At 33.4% G+C, this 20,304-nt stretch overlaps 4 protein-coding genes across 7 annotated transcripts; 2 read left to right on the forward strand and 2 right to left on the reverse strand.

Annotated features, from left to right (window-relative positions):
• The first annotated feature begins 831 nt into the window (after window positions 1-831).
• LOC105211271 (trypsin alpha) lies at window positions 832-1,989 on the forward strand. Its single transcript, XM_029039591.2, has one exon. It carries the CDS (start codon window positions 917-919, stop codon window positions 1,739-1,741), a length of 825 nt encoding a protein of 274 aa, XP_028895424.2. The 5' UTR covers window positions 832-916; the 3' UTR covers window positions 1,742-1,989.
• Window positions 1,990-2,472: 483 nt separating this feature from the next.
• Window positions 2,473-3,395, reverse strand: LOC105211256 (trypsin alpha-3). The gene has a single exon (XM_011182602.3). The coding sequence runs from the start codon at window positions 3,318-3,320 to the stop codon at window positions 2,517-2,519; it is 804 nt and encodes a 267-aa protein (XP_011180904.2). The 5' UTR covers window positions 3,321-3,395; the 3' UTR covers window positions 2,473-2,516.
• Window positions 3,396-4,675: 1,280 nt separating this feature from the next.
• On the forward strand, window positions 4,676-14,298 carry LOC105211255 (myeloid leukemia factor). 4 transcript variants are annotated; one of them, XR_008471669.1, is made up of 6 exons: window positions 4,676-4,942; window positions 6,654-6,865; window positions 6,938-7,427; window positions 9,473-9,811; window positions 11,137-11,956; window positions 13,591-13,792. XR_008471669.1 is itself a non-coding variant. In XM_011182599.3 (5 exons), the coding sequence occupies exons 1-5, from the start codon at window positions 4,890-4,892 to the stop codon at window positions 13,871-13,873; spliced, it is 1,377 nt and encodes a 458-aa protein (XP_011180901.1). In that variant the 5' UTR covers window positions 4,677-4,889; the 3' UTR covers window positions 13,874-14,298. The 4 variants fall into 4 exon arrangements, 3 of the variants coding, with proteins under 3 accessions (XP_011180901.1, XP_028895427.2, XP_011180902.1); XM_011182599.3 differs by lacking the exon at window positions 11,137-11,956 and having other exon boundaries at window positions 4,677-4,942; window positions 13,591-14,298; XM_029039594.2 differs by lacking the exons at window positions 4,676-4,942; window positions 11,137-11,956 and adding an exon at window positions 5,160-5,200 and having other exon boundaries at window positions 13,591-14,298.
• Window positions 14,299-15,238: 940 nt separating this feature from the next.
• Window positions 15,239-17,414, reverse strand: LOC105211259 (thioredoxin domain-containing protein 15). The gene is made up of 2 exons (XM_011182604.3): window positions 17,149-17,414; window positions 15,239-17,086 (listed from the first exon to the last, which is right to left on the reverse strand). The coding sequence occupies exons 1-2, from the start codon at window positions 17,183-17,185 to the stop codon at window positions 16,197-16,199; spliced, it is 927 nt and encodes a 308-aa protein (XP_011180906.2). The 5' UTR covers window positions 17,186-17,414; the 3' UTR covers window positions 15,239-16,196.
• Between the last annotated feature and the right edge of the window lie 2,890 nt (window positions 17,415-20,304).

Below are 20,304 nucleotides of genomic sequence, written 5' to 3' on the forward strand. Positions count from 1 at the left end.
AAATGCTATGAATTTAAGCGGTTTGATGGGAGGTCGGTCGGAGGGTACAAATGAAAGTCAAATTGATGAACCGGAAATTACAGGGTATTTAGTATAGAAGTATTATACTCAAGGATTAAGAGGATTAAAACAGTTAGAAGGGCTTATAGATAACGGATATTACATAAAGAACCGTAATCTCGGAACTCTTGTAACCGCATTCAACACCGTTAAATATGCTTATTGTATCAGGTTGGTCGAATTAGTACTGTATATTGGTTTATAATCTTTTATAAACATATGTCTAAATCATATTGAGTTAAGTTAGGTTGGATTAGATAAGTTGGTTGAGTAATTTGATTAAGATTGAGATATGTTAGGTTATCTTTTATTAGATATTGCAGCATACTGAATAGATTATTTAGTGCTAGCCGAAGGGCGACCGTTCGCGAACCCTGTTCTCCTCTACGATCCACCAGGAGTTGTTGTTGTAGTGCTAGAATATATTCTTCAAATAATTTTGAGAACTGATGTCCAGTTGTCAGTCCTTGGTTTGATTAAAATCTGAGTCAGTTCAGATTACGTAGACCCGATTGTCGTGGGAGTGGTCTTCAATCTCAACAAATGACTATTTATTGACTTTCTTGGATCGGTGTCAAATAAAGCACCCTGTTCAAGTCTTTACAATTTGTATAAATTCTGGGAGCTAAGAAAAGAAATTTAAACTTAAAACATTCTGACACAGCAATTTGGCTTTGTGTGAACGCATAAGAAAGTGTAACATTTCTTTTTAGTGCCGCACTCAACTCGCACTTTAGTCAGCCAACATAATTCGTATAAAAGCACTTGAACGCCATAGACATGTTATCAAAGTGTTGATAAATTTCGTCTAAGACACATCGCTTACCACTGCACGCGCGAAAGAAAGCAAGAAACCATGCGTTCTGCACTGCCGCTACTCATACTGTTCAGCGTTTGCTGCCTAGGCCTCCAAGCTGCCGTTGTACCAGCACCAGCTTTGAATGCTGTTTCTGCCAACACACACATGCAACACGAAGGACGCATTGTGGGCGGCGAACAGACCGATATTGCACAGTATCCTTACCAAGTATCCATACGGCTGGACTCTTCCGTGCTTATACACATTTGTGGCGGTTCGATTTATGCACCGCACGTCATCGTTACTGCGGCGCACTGCTTGAAAGGACGTTACGCTTCGACCATACGTGTCGTTGCAGGTTCATCCACGATCGCCGATCAGTCGGAGCTGGGCGTAGCTGCGCAGAAACTGATCTATCACAGCGGTTATAAGAAGAAAACACACACTAATGATGTGGGTCTTATCATATTGAAGGAACCTCTAATTTTCGATACCAACGTACAACCCATACAATTGGCACGCACTTCAGCTGTGGTGGGTGCACATGCCATTGCCACCGGTTGGGGCAAGAACGATGAGAAGGCACAGCAAATGACAAAAGTATTGCAGGCGGTCGAGTTACAAATTGTCGATGCGTTGCAATGTGGCGTGCAATATGCGACGAAGAATTATGTCATCACCGAGGAAATGCTGTGCGCGGGCGCTGAGAATGGTGCCAAAGACACTTGTCAAGGCGATTCTGGCGGCCCACTGGTTGTGGACGGCAAATTGCTTGGTATTGTTTCTTGGGGTATTGGTTGTGCTCAAGACTATCCCGGCGTGTATGCCAGTGTACCGTATCATGCCGCATGGATTGAAGAGCAAGCCGCAGCATACTTGTGAGTTGGCAAGTGGTAGAAGGGATTATAAAGAGGAGCGAATAACAAAAGCTAAGCGAACAAAAGCCAGTGAACAAATATATAAATACATTAACATATTTAAATACTATATATTATATATTTACTTGATATTTTACACATCGAGTTTCCTTACTGAATTGTGATAAATATAACTTTTAATATTTTATTATTTTTGTTGAAGAAATTTTTTGGTGAAGGACTTATTGGAAATAAATGTAGAAAAAAAGTTAATTTCGTTTTCATTTATATATTCCCTGTGCTTTTGCTATGATCTAAATTCTTATCTCTTATACAAATTATCTCGGAATTCGACACCAGAACATACCAAATTCTAGGTCCATACTTTCGGCGTTTGGAAGATTCGTAAAAGGGTAAACCGGTTGGTACTTTCAGACATAGGAGGTTCAATTTATTTTCTAAAACTACTAGAAAATACCTTATCTGATGCTTCCGGGAAAAGAAATCGTCGGTTAGGACTACTAAAGTTGATTCTTTAAACTATTTTCTTGATTTCAGTAGGTCTGTTCAAAGATCGACGCCATGAGAAAAGTTATTGAACGCATCTGAATCTGGATCTGATCTGATCTCATTATAGATTCGTTAAATTCAGGACAAAGATACTGTATGAGGTGACTCAGTTAGATTCGATGTGATTATGATGATTTTAGTGGTTGTAAGATTCCTTGATTAAACTTATAATAATTAGAAAAAAAATATTTTTATTTTTATTTTATTAAATTTAATTTCACTTTATTTCATTATGAGGCTTGCATCTCCTCAACAGTTTTGTTTATCCAGGCATTTAAATTTGCCACATTACTGTAAACACCAGGAAAATTTGGTAGGGCACAACCAAGACCCCACGAGACAACACCGATTTGTACGCCATCAGCCACCAATGGTCCACCAGAGTCACCCTGACACGAATCCATACCACCATAAGGTACCCCAGCGCATAACATGCGCTCCGTTATATTACCTCTCAACGCATACAGTGCTGCACACACATTAGTATTCACCACGTCCACAGTAACTGCTTGCAATGCGAGTGACAATTGTCCACCTTGAGTGGTGCTACCCCAACCGGTAACAACAGCGGATGTGCCAGCTGCTGGTGCTTCACTTGCCATGCGTATCGGACGCGCTTTGGAACTGAGGGGAATACGTTCAAAGAGTTTAATTAAGGCAATGTCATAGTCGGAGGTGTTGGGGTTGTATTTCTCATGTTGCACAATAGTATCGATGAGCGCCACTTGACTCCGTTCATATAGGTACGTTATGCCGAATTTTACAGCGTAATAATATGGCGTGGCGGGTTCAACGCAATGTGCAGCTGTTACCAAAAACAATCCATTGGTTTTATTATCACCAGTATCCAATATGGAACAGCCACAAGTATGTGAACCGAATTTGAACAGGGAAGCCTGATATGGATGTTCTTGTATAGTGGTAATTTCGCCGCCAACGATACGTCCATCCAAGGGATGCTGTTGTTTGGTGAACATTGCTCCATTGGAACCGACCAGAAAAAATCCTAGCAATGTAATATAAAACTGGAACATTTTCACTGTTTAAGCGCTCAAATTTCTGCGAATACTTTGGTACGGCTGTAGATGTCTTCGACTGTCATTACAGCTATTGTTTTGGTCTTTTATATGCAATTTATCATAAAGGGGCTATGAAGATTTATGTAATTCACAAGTTTCTATATCAGTTACATTGCATCCAGCAAATAAAATTCAATAAAAGTAGGTCTTATCTCCATCCACGTGGATTACGACCGAGTGGTTTCGTAACGTAGTAGGGATGCCCGTCATAGATAATTACTTTAAGTTAGAGATCAAAGCTTTTAGTCTGAGATAACGAATTTAGATGAAGGTTTTAGTTTACCTGGGCGAAAAAATTTACAATGATCAGTCATTGAAAGCAAAATTTAGGGCAATACGTTTATAAGAACAGGGAATAACGTTATTATTCTAATAAATTATCCCAAAGGAGTGTGGGAAAGGTGTGGTGACAGAGTTTTACAATACATATGAGTTCAAATATATGAAAACCAGATTAAATTTCATAGGAAACCTTGATTTTTAAAATATGCTGTAGGTGTGGAGAAGATCACAAAAATTTTGTCAAGAGTTTATCATATCAAAACTGATCTCGGACGGATCTCGGACTAAATGCAGTTAAATTTCTCAATATGTACCGTCGTCATAACTGGACAGCTCGCATAAGGCCATACATTTAATGGACAAACGCTTTCATAACAGTGAAGTTCACTAATATGCACAGTCCCAATAACCGTAGAGTTCCCATAGCCGCAGAAAACCACTGCGACGGTGGGTGTCCGGTTATTTTTCTGGAACTGGAACTTGAATTTTGAAAAATAATCGTTCAATAACTGTTTACATTTTAAAATACGGGATTTGGAGTCAAGTAGTACCTAAGCGTATCAAAATGCTTAAATAAGAAGCATTTTTTTTATTTTTATTAAAGAGGTTTTACTGTAATTACATTTCGAAAAATCTCGAAATTGTGGAAACTAAATGTTTCATGGAAATATGAATGCGCTGTCAATATAAACATGAAAATACACTGGTTGTCTCTTTCACCCTTAAAATCAATGTTATGAACTGCTAAAAACGCAATCCAACTTTCAGTGTTGCTATTGTGCAAATCTAAACTTTATAACAGAAAGTGTGAAATAATCTTTGTTGCTTTTTCAACTTGATTTATTGTTGAAATAAGTGCTAAAATAATAACACATAATAGTGATTATTTAAAGTACAAAACAATTATATCATTTTATAACCATTACATACATTTTTATTGTCAACAATACAATAATACTTTTATTAAAGTTCAAATATTGCTTATGCAAACCCAAACAAAACATTATGAGCAACCCTGTGGCTGTCCACACACAAACAAACACACCTGCTTCGTGTTCGGCACAGAGGGAAAGAAATTTGTAGAATTTTAAACGAAGCATTGAAAAGTGAGACGCGTTTTACATTCAAGTGCTGAAAATTGTGTGTTTTAATTGATTTCCAACACAATTAATTGCTTTGAAAATAGTGAAATATTTGAATTAACAAAGAACAACAAATTGTATACAAAAAAATCCTAACAAAATGTCGCTGTTTGGCTCAATAATGGGAGATTTCGATGATGACCTTTTCATGGGGTAAGTTTGTGATTCTGCTGTGACTAAACGGTGCTGGGTGCTCCGCTATAGATGATGGCAAGAAAAAAAAATACATTTCGTGTTCACTACAAGAGCATGTGTACCCATATGTGCGTAGGTGATTGTTATGCATTGTGGCAAATGTTACGCGGCTAGGTAGTGTAAATTAGTATTAAGTAAAAAAAAGATTTAATTGTATTGTTTGCGAAAAAAAATAATTTTTCATTACAAGATGCCACGGGAGCGGAACATTGAATTGTAAGAAATCTTAGTGCGCACGATTGAGTATGTAATACCTACGAAGTGTTTGGATTGTAAATTATTAAATCAGAGATTTTATACATCAAAATACATAACAAGTGACAATTAGCGTGTACAATATTAAATTATAATATGTAGTTATAACGTTTTCATTTGCGGTGAAAGAATCTTTTATTTAATTACGGTTTTATATGAAATGTAATCGCTTACATGTATTTGTTTTCACACATACATATATCTGTAGTTCCCTACGTCAACTACAGTGAAAATGCAACAACAAGCTTACATATTAAAAATCGATAAACTTTATTTTCCTGTCGCTTTCCCAATTATTGTATTTATTTCCTCATATACAGACTCAACCCCACGTAGTTTAAGCTTTAAGAGTGTGCCAAGCACTTTAATAATAATATTTGTAAGGCAAATTCGTAAAATGATGTTTTCTTATTTAATTTGCAATTTGTAGCTAAGTTATAACAACATGGATCAGTAGGGTTTATGATATTGTTTTAATTGCTGTCATAAATTAGTGCTAATGTCTGGAATATGATTACTAAAGAAAGTATTAAGATCTATTTCATAATTTATTTATTTATTTTTTTTTAATATTTATTATTTTTCCTGTACGTTAATTTAACCAATTATTTAAGAAAGAAAACAAAATTCAAATTGTTAATGCCGGAAGATGATATTAAAATATAATAATAAATATAATTGAGTTGTACAACTAATATTTTTGGAAATCTTATCTTTATTTTTCTAAATTTGATTGACTGATTATTCAGACATTGTTTAATGTGTATACACTTTTTTACTTTTTCCGTCAATCCGTGATTGCATTTAAAATTTTTCTTATCATTAGACCGATATCGCAATCTACATACAAGGGTAGGCATCGCAAAATAAAAAAAAAAACTAATAATTAAACAAAACCAATACTAACAGTATAAACTATTAGTGACATCATCACAATTTGCAAGCCTATACGATTTTCTTTGTAATTTATTTTTTTGTCGAGCTAAGGGTGTGTGCGTAACATAAAACAATAGGGATGGCAAGAAATCGATGTTTTTTATAAAAAAAAAAAATTGTTGTATAACTTAGAATGAATATAACAGTGCTTAATAAAACACTTTATTCTTAAAATATTTAAAGAAATGTTAGTGTGTGTATATTAAAAAACAAAAACAACTTTTCAAAATTCTTCGATTAACACAGCAACAGTGTAGTTTTGTTTAAACGAAAAAAGTCACTTTCCTGACTGCAGTAATTTTGTTTTGGACATTTTGTTTCATATAATTTATACTAATTTTTTTGGAGTAAAAAATTTGTTTGTGAAAATGCCTGCCGGCGCACGACGACGGTCACATTCGTATGCAGTATTCATTGATTTATTTGTTTTTGTTTTTTGTAACACCCCTTTAATAAGCTAATTTTCACACATTTCCAGCAATCACATGAATGCCATGAACATGCAAATGCGTTCGATGAATCGTTTGATGAACTCATTCATGCCCGATCCATTCAATATGTTGGCACCATTCGACAACGGCTTCCAACAGAATGCACTTATGGAGCGTGGCAATCCACATGCCGTTAATCCAATGGGTGGACTTTTTGGTTTTCCAGCTATGCCAAATATGAATAGACTACTCAGTGCGGGTAAGTAAAAATTTAATTTATCATTTGTTTGAGTTGTATTTAATTCAAACTAAACCTAATTGCTTTTTCTAGACATTGGTACACCAAATGGCGCCTCATATTGCTCCAGCTCAGTGATTACCATGTCTTCGGGTCCAGATGGTCGTCCACAAATCTATCAGGCCACAACTAGTACAAAAACTGGACCAGGTGGTGTACGTGAAACACGTAAGACAGTTGAGGATTCAAGGCGTGGCATGAAGAAAATGGCTATCGGTCATCATATTGGCGAACGTGCGCATATCATTGAAAAAGAACAAGACTTACGTTCCGGTCAATTAGAGGAGCGTCAAGAGTTTATCAATTTGGAGGAAGATGATGCCGAGGACTTTGATCGTGAATTCACTAACCGCGCACGTATGGGCGGTGCACGTGGTGGACGTCCACAAGAGATGATCACCATTGAATCGGCTGATGATGACGATGATGTACGTCCACGTCATTATAGCAGACATCACGGTAGTGGTGGACAGCATCGCAGACAATTGCCAGCCTTGCCCGCACCGCCACAACAACATAATAGGTAAGTTTGTGAAAGTTTACTTCTTGACTTATTGCAATTAAATAAAATTAATTTAATAATTTTAATTTTGAATTGGTGTGTGTATGTTGTAGGAAAATTGTATATACATATATAATTTTTTTCGGGGTAAACTACTAGTGTATGCACAAATTTCGTGTGTGCTTTAGTAGATATTTACAATAAAATTTGTGCAAATTTAAGTGCGTTTAACAAACTGCTAAGTTCAAAGTTTGTATAATTTAAATGGTGTGCCTTTATTGTAAAATTATAACAAAATATATATTTTTTTTTAACAAAAAGCTAACTCAAAAAAATCAAGTGAAATTTTAATTTGTGAATTAAAAAAAAAATATAGTTTTTTTACTCATCTTCCTTGGCATTCACTTATGCTATTTATTTACGCTGAATTATGTGAAAACGAAATCAAATTCCTTTCAAAATTCACCGCCTTGTTGTACTTTGTGTTTTTATTGTCCTTTTACTATTCTCTTATGCTTCTAATATTCACAATTTTCACATTTTCGTATTTTTTCGTATGAGTTTATTAAACTACTTACGCTTTAGTAATCAAAAATTCACTGGTTTACTGAACAAAAAAAATGTTGCTTTATATCTACTTGCAGATATGATAAAAAATAAGAAACAAAAATATATAAACAAAGAAACTTGATTGATTAAGGATTGAATTTAACTTCGACTAGCATAACTACTACAGCTACTACATACTACTAAAATGTATATGTACATATATATCTATCACTTATATAGAACCACTACTACTGCTATCATTCCCAGAACTCGAAAATCAGAAAAAAATTAATATCGAATTCGCGTTTAACTGCAAGCAATAAACATAAACAAATTTGTTCGCAAAAAATGCATATTAAATATTAAACTGAAAATATTAAAAAAATAATAATAGTAATAAAAAAATTACATTGATTGATATTGCCTACATATGTATATGATGAGTATTAACAATGAAAATAACATTAATAAAAGCAGTCACAACAAAAATGAAAATTGAGCGCCTACGAGTTTTTGAAATTTCACACCTTCCCACTCCACCACCTCACTTGCAATATGACTAACAGTATAAGCGTAAAGACTACTAAATTCAAAGCGACCCGTATGAAAATATTTCAACACTCACAAATTCGCCCTAAAAATATGAGGTAGGCCATTTTGTAAATTAAATAGTATTTATTGTTTTTAGAATTCTTTATTTATAACTATTAATTTGTCACTGATTGTGTTTATAGCTAGATGTTTCTACTTTCTACTTCATTGTATTACTTAACACCTTAACTAATGTTTTGAAACATATATTTAGTATTAATTTTCATAAAATACTTTCTGCATACTTATATTGAAGTTCTTTTTATTCTGTATATTCCTATAGTGAATGTTCATTGCTTTCATGTTACTCACTCATATTCACAGCTAAAAAGAAGTGAAAGATAAAATAAAAAATATATTTCCTAAAAATATTTCGACAAAAACTATTTTTAAAGCTTATCTGAGACTTTTCATTTGAGGTTATGTAAACATATCTTTTTTTTTTGGGATTACGTCATTCGTCTAAAAATTGTTTAAAATATTTCTTATCGAAAAATTGTAGGTTAGAAGCGAAAAAAAAAACACATTTGAGCAACCACAATTGTAGAATTCCATAAATAAGGCAATGAGGGTTGAAACCGCTACAAGCAAAAGTCTCCGTTTACTAACATATTTATCAATAAAGCACAAATAATATTTAGCTGGTTTAGCGTTGCTTCATCGTTTTACTGAAACTACACTCAAACTCTAAAAAATATAATATTTTATCCTCAAAACATAAAAGGTTTGGTTGCAACAAATATTTTAACATTTAATGTCGCCCAACAAGCAGTAAACAAATGCAAAATACTTCACAGTTGCATTCTCAAAAAAATTGAGAAAATAGCAGCAAACAAAAAATCACCACCAAATATTTATTAAATACGCTTCCAATGATTATACACAACAATATTTTATACGCCTTTCATACTACGTTCCCAAAACAGCTTGCCATTGTCCAATTCGTCGTCGTCGGTTGATTCGTTGAACTCCAACTCTAAGCACAGCAGCAACAACATCGAAACTGTAACTACAACGAAGCGTGCAAATGCCAGCACAAACAACAAAACCACAGCGTCAACAACAACAACACTAAGCGGCAATAGTAGAGTTAACAATAGTAACAACAACAATAGCTACTTGACATCGAATACAACGCTGCGCACTCCGTCCGCCGCTGGCTATCATCGTGGCATTACCGCACGTCGTCCCTTACGTACGCCACCATCGTCGCCGCTAGCCACCACACCGACCAATCATAGTCACAGCACAGCGCCAACGACAAGGTTTGTGTCAGAAAATCATAAAACATAGAATCAATGTTTGCAAAACAAGAAAAACAGAACTAAATCATGAAAATGCGTTTAAATTACGAAAAAATTGCGAAATTTTGGAAAACAAAGCAGTGTTTCCACCTCTCTCGCGCTACGCCCACATACGTAGCATGCGTTACTTTGGAAATTGTCACAGTCGAAAAAAGACTATATTTTTCACGTTGTTCATTCTTGCTGCGAGTTTCTACGTTATTCAAGAAAATCTCCGTTTCCTTGCATTTTAAGTTGTTTTTTCTTCGTTGCATTTTTTTAAATTTTATTTTTGCAAATTTTACTCAAATTTTATTGAAAGCATAGTTTAAGAATTTGCATTAGGAAAAAAATATAACATATAAAACATAAATATTCGAATTTCTAGCGTTGATAAATTTTAATGTTTGGAATAAATATATATGTTTTCTAATTTCTAGCTTTGATAGATTTTAATATTTGAAGTAAAATTACATTAAATTATATACACTTTTATCTATGTAGAAAATATAATTTTTGAAGCACATAATTGAGCATTTTTTGAAATTGTATACCTTTCAAATGGTCCAAAATTAATTTTTTTAATATATAATTTATCAATTTTCAATTTAATTCTTCAATTTCAATAACATCATATTTAATAATATTTTTTTTTCAATATCCTTTTCATTTATATATAATTCTCCTTTACTGCATATTTCGCATTACCTTGTTCTATAGCGCCAAACCTGATATTTTCTTTAAATTTACCTTATAAATATAAATATTATAATATCATCCAACACTCCTCACATTGGTCATTTCATTTCTTTAACTGATTTCATACATGAATTATTATTTTTTATTTAAATATTTAAAAAATCTGAAAAATATTCATCTTCATTTAAAAGTAATGAATAGCAAACATTATAAAAATCCCTTGTTCATATCATTTAAACTGTTTTACAATTATTTGCTACCCATTTCACGCATTAAACTCGAAAATCATTAATATTTGCTCACAAGCTTTTTGTAAATTAATCGTTACTTTTAACAGTCCATCGCCATTTGTCATAAATCCATTCCGATGCAATAAACCAACTCTTCATTAACTTTCATCAATTCGTTTAATTTGTTACTCAAAAAATATACATATAAAATTCATGCTTCTCTTGCAAAATTTTTAATTGCATATGTTCCACATAACCCTACTTAATTTTTTTCGTCTCATCCCCCTTCGCTTAAGCCAAAAAAACAAAAAAAAAAATCTTTCCAACAAATAAATTACATCTAACAATTAAAACATTACATAAATTTTCACTCAACAGAGATTGGCGTTTGTATAATCCACGTTTTTATCGCACATATAAATAAACAATAGAACCAAACAACAGCAACAGCAACGAAAAATTAAAACAACTACAATGCAACGTGCACACGATCAGATAAAATATAAACACAACTAAGCAAATAAAATACAAAACATTAATTAAAGAAATTTATGGAAATTGCTTGAGAAGCAGTCGGAGACCACAACAACAACAGCAACAGTAAAAAACACAACAAAATGAATAGATAAGAATGTGCATAAATTTAAATTAATTTACTACAAACATACAAATGTATGTACAACATACAAACGGATAACGAAAACGATGACAAACGAAATAAGACTAAAAAATAAGTAAAACAACAAAGATGTGAATCAATCAGACATACATAATTAATTGGCAGTAATACAATTGGTGGCATACTTTAGAAAACATAGCGTTAACAATGCAACGATCTCGAAACCAAACAACACAGTTCACTGCGCAAAGAAGACTTATAGCTGCTTCGAAACACGTATGCTGCACAGCTTTCCACATGAGTGCAACACATATCTTGTTTTTCATAAGCGACTGGAGTGCGTTGAAAGAGCAAACTTGAAAGCAGCTGTTATGAGGCGCTCAATGCGACTAAAGATTTTGGTTAATGCAGCACGAACAAGAAAAAAAAAACAAGAAAATTTTATAAAACGAATTTACAAATCCAAAGTGCCTTTTCCACTACCTACCAACTCTGTACTTTAAACCCAAGCTGTCATAATGTCAACTGCTCTGCTGAATTGATGTGTTTAATGAATTGTTACTCTTCCCAGCCTGATGTGTAAGAAATAATTTATATATACAGAAGCTGTGCTGTAAATATATTTGTATTTGCAAAAGAAAAAAAACTATAAAAATCAATAAATTGCTGCTTTTTGTCGTCGACATGTCAATATTCAAGCCAGCAGCGTTTCTTGTGCTTATTCACTGCTGCTTATAAATTGTAAATACACGCTGCTGCTATAATAATGCGTTTAATTGAACCGCAAATCTGCTGTATATGCAAATGAAAGCCATTTTATGGATTACAACAAAGCATATAACTACATATATTAATAGTTTAACATTTAGTTATACTCAACGCAGTTGGCTGTACGGCGCTGAGACAACTGCCAAGGACTGTCAAAACGGCAGCATTCCTCATAATTACTTAAGGCATGTTTTATGCCGCTACAACAACACCAACCTCGTATTGTGAAATAAGGCTACTCGCTTACAACGTTTTGCAGAGCAATTGTTGGATTGATTTCACCAAACTCTACAGTTATGAGTAAATCATACTAATATTTAAATATTGAACGTATTTGTGAAGCAAAAGTGTTTGGTGTGTTGGACGTACGCTAATTATTTGGTGGTGGTATACTCTCATGTATTCCTCTCATTGTTTATCTGTCAAGGGATCATACTATATATAATTTTTTTGTAAATTGTGATGGAACTTTGGGAATTTTGCGTATATATTGAAATTTTTCCCGCAGCAGATCCGAATTTATATATTACTTTTAAGCCCTTAAAGTTTCCCGATACCCAGTTGATTGATTTTCAATATAATATTTATACTCTAGGTAATGAAAAGAGTTTCAAGAAAATAGTGTTAAGTCTCTTGGTGAATGATTTTCAATATAATGGTTATACTCCAGACAATTATAGGGTTTCAAGCAAATATGGTTGGGTCTCTTGGTGAAGGTTTATCAACTTTAGAATACAGAAATTCAATTTGCTTAAGACATAAAAACTGTTCTAATACTTGAACTATGGCCATTAGAACTTTAGAACTGCCAAAGCGAACTACCGTTTGTAGAAAAATTATTGAATAGGAATTTAGTACTTAATTTAGTTCTTTATATTTACATTCTGCTCAATTGAGTACTTTAAAAAATCATAAAAAATTTTTCTTTCAAATATTTATATTTATATTTTCAATATGTACTATTTACTTAACACTTTTCTGCGTACCACTATGTAATACCCATATGTGCCCAATTTTTACTCTAAATTGTACATAACCTCAAATATCCAGTTTTCTTTTGAACGTTCAATATATTTGCGTTGCGTTTTTGGTATTTATACACGAAAATATATCGGAAGTCATGGAAAAAAATTTGAAATCACTTGAAGTCTCATGCATATTAGCCATTTGCCTGCCGCCTCCTGCCTGCAATCTCGTTTTGTCTGCACGCCGCCCCCCTATTAAGCGCCCAATTTTGACTACATATACGTAACTGTTTGTTAATCATTCATGAATAGCGCTACATTTCCTATTTGTGTGTCAATTTCAAGTTTAAGTTGAAACAAATTAACTTTTATGTTTATTTAACTTTTAAAAGTTTAGTTCTTAAGCTTGCATAGCGCAATTACGTTATGAATTCTGTTAATTTTGTAATATATATTTTTTCTTCGACTATTTTTTTACAGTGTACATCCCCATCCATATAACGCTTCGGCCGCACGCCGCAATTACCGCTCTAAACACAGCAAACAACACCAAATGCCACATCAGCCGCAAACACTCACCATAACCGAGGTCATCGATGACGACGATGATGATGAGGTGCAGCCAACTGCTGGTGCGGTAATCGTAGAAGAGGTGGAGGATGATGTAGCAGGCAACGCAACAGTAATAAATCCAGCAGCTGCCGCAGCAGCAGCAGCCAATCGAACGGCTACAAAATCTCAGAAATCAACTCATCACCATTAAAACCATACAAAATCATTTGCATACATACATATACATATACATACATTAAACAAAAATTAATTGCGCGTGGTAGTATGTGTTGTTGTGACGCTGATGTATGAACGAACGCATTAATTTAAGTAGTTTGACCACATTGATAATAATGAAATAATGAAATGTTCAAAGAGTTGACCGTATTAGTTAGAAGGCGCAATAAATGTAGCGGTGTGGTCGTATGCGCAGCAGCAGCAGCAGGAAGCGCCAATTAAATATTTAGTTAAATAGTCGAAGTAAACGTTTGGAGCGCAAAATGGGGCGTGGTTAGTTTTGGGTAAGCGCGTTAACTGAAAAGCAAAAGTACGTGCGTATTTTATAGAATTTTAAGTAGTGGGGGCATATAAGCAAAACAAAACAAAAGAAAACAAAACAAAACAAACAAAGAAAAACTATCTTAGGCTAACAACCTTAATAAAACCTTAACAATTATTAGTACTGTATAAAATAATTATCAACACGTTTATGCTGCGTGTACCCAACAATAAAAAAATACAAAATTTTAGTTGTCAGTGCAGTGCGTGTAAGCATAAAAACACATAAAAGAAAACAAAAACCAAAAAACATTCTAAAGCAGTGATTTATTGTAACAAAAGCAAGAACGTCAAATTAATTGTACGATTGATTTTATATATAATTACATGCTTCTATGAGTCTTATGCTGTGCTCTGCCATAGCTGCTACTCTTTTTTAATAATACATATGCATACAAACAATTTTTATTATTATAACACACAATTACTATATATAAAAATCTTATTTGATTTCCCCCACATACACCTCTATATATATATAACGAAGCGTATAATTATAAAATAAATTCTAAACTTTAACTATGTATTATGAAGTATATTTGTGAATTGATTATTATAGCAATACAACGACGAAAAGAAATGTTTGCTTGATGAAATATGAATATGAAATATATATCTTAGCTATTGATGCAATATGAAATGCGCTGTTGTATATGAAATAAGAACGAACGCTTCCAATACACTGTAGAAGGATGTATTTTAGATGCAAAATGAGTGTGTTAATAATATTTAGCGTAACTTGAAAGCTCTTACTAGCGAGCAGTGGCAATTCGGTGAGAACAATAACGTTTGGAAATCCATTTCATGCGTCTTTTTTCGCTATGTACATGCGATTTTTAAACAATATTTTTTATATATGTTTTTATATTTATTTTTCTTGTTCTTTATTTATTTTTATTTAATCTTTTTTTTTGTTTTTTATTTATTTTTATTTAATCTTTTTTATTTATTTTTATTTAATCTTTTTTATTTATTTTTATTTAATTTTTTTTTGTTATTTATTTATTTTTATTTAATTTTTTTTGTTATTTATTTATTTTTATTTAATTTTTTTTGTTATTTATTTATTTTTATTTAATTTTTTTTGTTTTTTTTTTTAACTGAATTTCACTTTCCACAAAAAATACATGTTCAAATAATTTCCCTAAAAACTCACCTCAAATTCAAACGGTAATTTTTGACAGCGAAATTGCGCGCTAAAATTCCAACATAACAAAAAAAAAAGAAATAATAGTTTTATTGTCTTGAAGTTAAGAACAAGCAACAATGCATAGTTTAAAGAAAAAAGCAGAAACCACAAGAAAGAAAAGAAATAAATACAAAATTAAATAAAATCATTTGAAATTAAAAAAATGTAATTTTATAGATATTTTGTTGAATTTATTTGAATTTTGAACTATTTCTTCATTTTTTTTCTTATTTCCTGAAATAGTTAGAAATTCACCACAGTTCATATCTCTATATTTTCATACAATATTAATTTAAAATGCAGTCGTCGATGCTTAAAATCCCCGACAGTTGTAATCTCAGTGCTTACTACAGTTAAGTGAAACATAAAAATTTTGTCATTTTAATCTCAATTATTTGCTAAATGTATGTCGGCTGAGCTCCGCTGCAGAGATAAATCAAAGTAATAAAAATGTAAACCTTTTTTGAGCATATAGAAAATGGTAATGTTCAAGTATAATTAAATAAATAAAAACAGATAAGTACCATCAAGACAACAGACAATTTGTGATTATTGAAATGTTTTGAGGTTAATATTTCTGCATTGGTGAGTATGAACGCAAAAGCCTTTCACTCTGTTGGAAAAAGAAAACAATTCTATTAGTTGTATTTTCAGTTTTATTCGCAATAAAAACTTTTTCAGTTTTTTTTTTCGAAATAAAAACTAGTTTTATTCGCCATAAAAACTATGTTGAGAATCTTGTTGAAACAGCTTTTCACTAAAGTCAGACTTAGCTGTACACTTGTTTTCAATTTCGCTCCATGCGCGCTTCCGACTCACGCCAATTACGCTTGATCATCTCCACGATTTGCTTGCACAAATGCGACTTCGCAAAGTAATTGCCCACACACAGCAGTATGAAGGCCCAGGCCAGTATGAGCACGTAATCGACTTGCGGCACTGGTTGTAGCGGCAACGGTCCGGTCACCTCCGACTCTTTAGGCATTGGCTCAATAGGTTTAATGCCGGTGTGTCGTGTAACGAATGCATGGAATGTGCCAATGTCACTGTAGAACTTGACTATCGGGCGCCCCTGATGGAATAGCAATAGCGTTGGCAAACCGACTATACCGAATTCGGTATTGAAGCTGGGAAATTTGAAAGCATCAATGGCGGCGAAACGTAGTGTGGGAAATAGTATGGGTAACATATTCGCATAGGGTGCAACATGCGCGCAGCCGAGACTAGATTCGGTGTAGAAAAGCACAATTACACAACTACCCGGCTCATGGCGTTTGGTAGCATTACCCACTGGTTTTAGTAGCGCCACTATATCCTTTAGATTTTGCATGATGAGTAGTGTATTATCGTTCTGTGTCGCATTCTCATGACGCTCTGGCTGCAAGCAACGCATCATTATTGGCGGTTTGCGCACAGCTTCTGTAATATTGCTCGGCAATAAATGCAAAATGTGTTGATCATCTGGTGCACAATATAAGCGTTCACTGTATGTGATATATGATAGAAAATCATAATGACATCGACCGCGTGAAATACCCAATTCCTCGGGTGTCATCTGTGAGACGTCTTTGGTGCGTGTGCCATTGCCATTGTAATCGCTAGCGCCGCCATATGTAAAGAACTTAAAAATCGTCTTAAAGGCAGGCATCTCCGCATTGGCTGTGCTGATGAAGGCCGCTATTGATGAGGCAGAAAATATATTTGTATTGAGTTTTCTAAAATACGACACAAATATTTACCTGAAAGCAGCGCGATAAGGAAAAGGCTTCTGACCATTGTTATTCTATATGCTCCAAAAATGTTTATTTTAAGTCAGGTTTGTAAAATTGATTTTCAAACGCTGTGCTTTACTGCTTTATATTAAAGTAATATTGGAAAATCACAAAATAGAGTCCGAACATTTGGAACTGGTATATAGAAGGCGAAACTTACTGCTGCTGTCAAAACACAATCAGCTGTTACGCAGCTGTCAAAAGTAAACAAATTTTGCGGATAACAGAGTTGCCGTAGTTCGAGCAGTTTTAAAACGGATAAAAGTTACACATAGTGGCCGGTAGGCGATGAAGAATTAGTCCAGGTTTTTGAATTTAAAAACTTAACCGATCTGTTAAAATATTGTCGTTGATATTTTTTACCATGAACTATTAATTAATACGTTAAACATGATTATACATTTATTAAGGCTTTATTTGTATTGAAAAGAATCGCTCTAATAACAATATGAGGTTATAATGAAACTGGGTCAATGAATGAAGCTCAGTTTAGCGACTAAGTGCTGCCACAACATCATCATTATTAAAATAATCAATAGAAATACAAAATCTCCAAAATTTTGGACAGGTAACCTCAAAAATATTTTCACAAATCTCAAGTAAATGGCAGTTTCATAACAAAATGGCGTTGCGGTTGTCAGCTATGACAAATGAGTAGCACAGTTTCTCGTGGCAAATGAAAAACACTGATTAATTCATGAAGTGAAGCTCGAAACTATGTTGCATACATAAGTGCAGATGTTTACCAAGTTGTTGCTGCTATCAAGACGTGAACGACTTTTATGGCTCCCGCAAGGCTCTTAATGAGCGAATAAGCCGCGGGATGCGGAAAAGGAAATGCACTTGGCAAAGTGCTAATTTCCGTGTTAGTGTTGGGTATGCAATCGGTTACGAAAGTGATACATATTCAAGCACACCCACTTACAAATAGCAAATGAAAATGTATAAACAGCGTTTTAACACTATTGCTGGATTAAATGACGCAAATGTAGGGCAATATTACCTTGGAAGACAGTGTACATACAGTCTACTACTACGGGGGTACACACACATAGAAGTGCGTATGAACTCAAGCGTTTTAATGCAATTACTACTATCCGTGCGCAATGAGTTACATTGCTGCCTCTAATGCCAAGTGGGTGTGTCTGGCTTTGTAATATGAATCCTCCCATTGCAATTGAATGCGCTCTAAGACAGTACGCGTTACTCATATCAATTCATAGTGAAAATCTTGGGTGTGTGTGTGCGGGTGTGTGCTAAGGACAGCATGTAAACATGTGTTACGAATGTCCAATACAGTTATGCGGCATGTTGCACATGCGATAGGCATGTATGTTGCAGCTGTGGTGTATAAACACATTGAGGCGTGTTAATATACTACAAGCAAGCAGTTCAAATTGATAGAGATCTTGTATATTAGTGCGCTGTGATATGTTTGTTAGCTCACAAGCAATATAAGCGGAACAGTTTAATTTACATTTTATACGCTTGAAATTGGGTGTATTTGCTATGTCAAGTATGACATGTGATTTGTCTTGCGGTGGAGCGCATTAAATGTTAAGCAAACATAACAAGGCGAGCAAAAAAAATTATTTATTGTTAGAAAATAAAATATAAGCGCGAAATAAATATGTTAATAAGTATAAAAGATACTATTTTAATTTTTAATGACTTTTAACAAACCAACAGCTGCGTGTGGCAACCACCTACACCTTTGAAATTGACAATCAGCTGTTGATAAATAAATATTAAATTTTGCGAAATTCAAAATACGCAGCATTTGTGTATAAAACTTTAAAATAAACGGTTGATAACTAAAAGAGAACAAAAACCAATCTATTGATTTATAGAAGATAGTACGCGCTGATTATAAAAATATATTAAATATCAGAAGTGGGATAATATAAAACGAGTGTTACAGGATGTTAGTCTTACAAACCGCCGAAGAATCATAAATTTGCTTAAAAAATACTTCTAAAATGTTGATTTTGATAACCAAGGGAGAATTTTATTAACTAGAGAAGGGTAATAATATCCTAAATTATTATTTTTTAATGGCACAGATAAGGTTCTATTGAGCATATTTTGAGAAGGTTTCATCTTGTTTAAAGCCCATTAGAAATATTATTGACTATATATTCACCATTTGCTAAACTGCAGATAAATAATCAATCGGTCCCAGCAATTACTTGTGGAGATAAAAATAATGTGATGGTTAATGAAGTATTTAGATCTATTCTTCTCAATTCTTAATCTAATGGAGTTTTTTTATGAAAATTATTACTTTTAAGAGCAATGTAGACCATTAAATTAAGTTCTTTAGGCTAATTTTTTTGTAGTACTGCATGCCTTAGTGAAAGTTTTCTCCAAAAGGAAAAAAGTTATTAGCGAGTCCTTGTGAATTCAACCATTTGTAATAGTTAAATTACGCTTGGTAAAATAGTTCTTCGAACATATTGGTAAAATTTAATAAACATTTCAATTAAGTAACTTTAAAATTGAGAGTAGTATCCCAAAAGGAATATTTATAGGTTAAATATCGAACATACACTTAACGAAGGTCGCCAGGCAGGTGAAATTTGAACAAAGAAATTATCAAAATTGCTTCTTCTTAATTTTTACTATAAAATATTATATAAATATAAAAATTACTACATATTTGCAAGCTCATTGCCATAAATCCATACATTTTTACTAGCCTGTAATCGTTCTTGGCTTTGCCACCATAATAAGGCTTATTGTTATTGCAACAATGCACTATATTATCATTATTATAAGTATTTTAATTCATTGCTGTTGCAGGAAATGTTGCATTTGTGTTTGTGTTGCTATTGTTATTGTTATATTGTTGCTAATGCTGTGTTAGTGTAACAATTTACGCACTGTTGCATTATTTGAGCGAGGAAATCATGCTCGTTGCGCTTGTTGCATGACTGCCTCACTGCAATGCATGCATACTACTTGTACGAGTATTAAATAAATGTACTGCGTTACACACGAATTAATACTTGCACTTGCAAACACATACACATTTGTAAATTTAAGCTTTCGGAAAATCCTAAACATGCATGCAATTCAATATATGCCGTTATGGTGCTTGCTTGCTTGTCACGATGCTTGCTA

The sequence above is a fragment of the Zeugodacus cucurbitae genome, chromosome 6, assembly GCF_028554725.1.
Source record: "Zeugodacus cucurbitae isolate PBARC_wt_2022May chromosome 6, idZeuCucr1.2, whole genome shotgun sequence".
Classification (NCBI taxonomy): Eukaryota; Metazoa; Arthropoda; class Insecta; order Diptera; family Tephritidae; genus Zeugodacus; species Zeugodacus cucurbitae.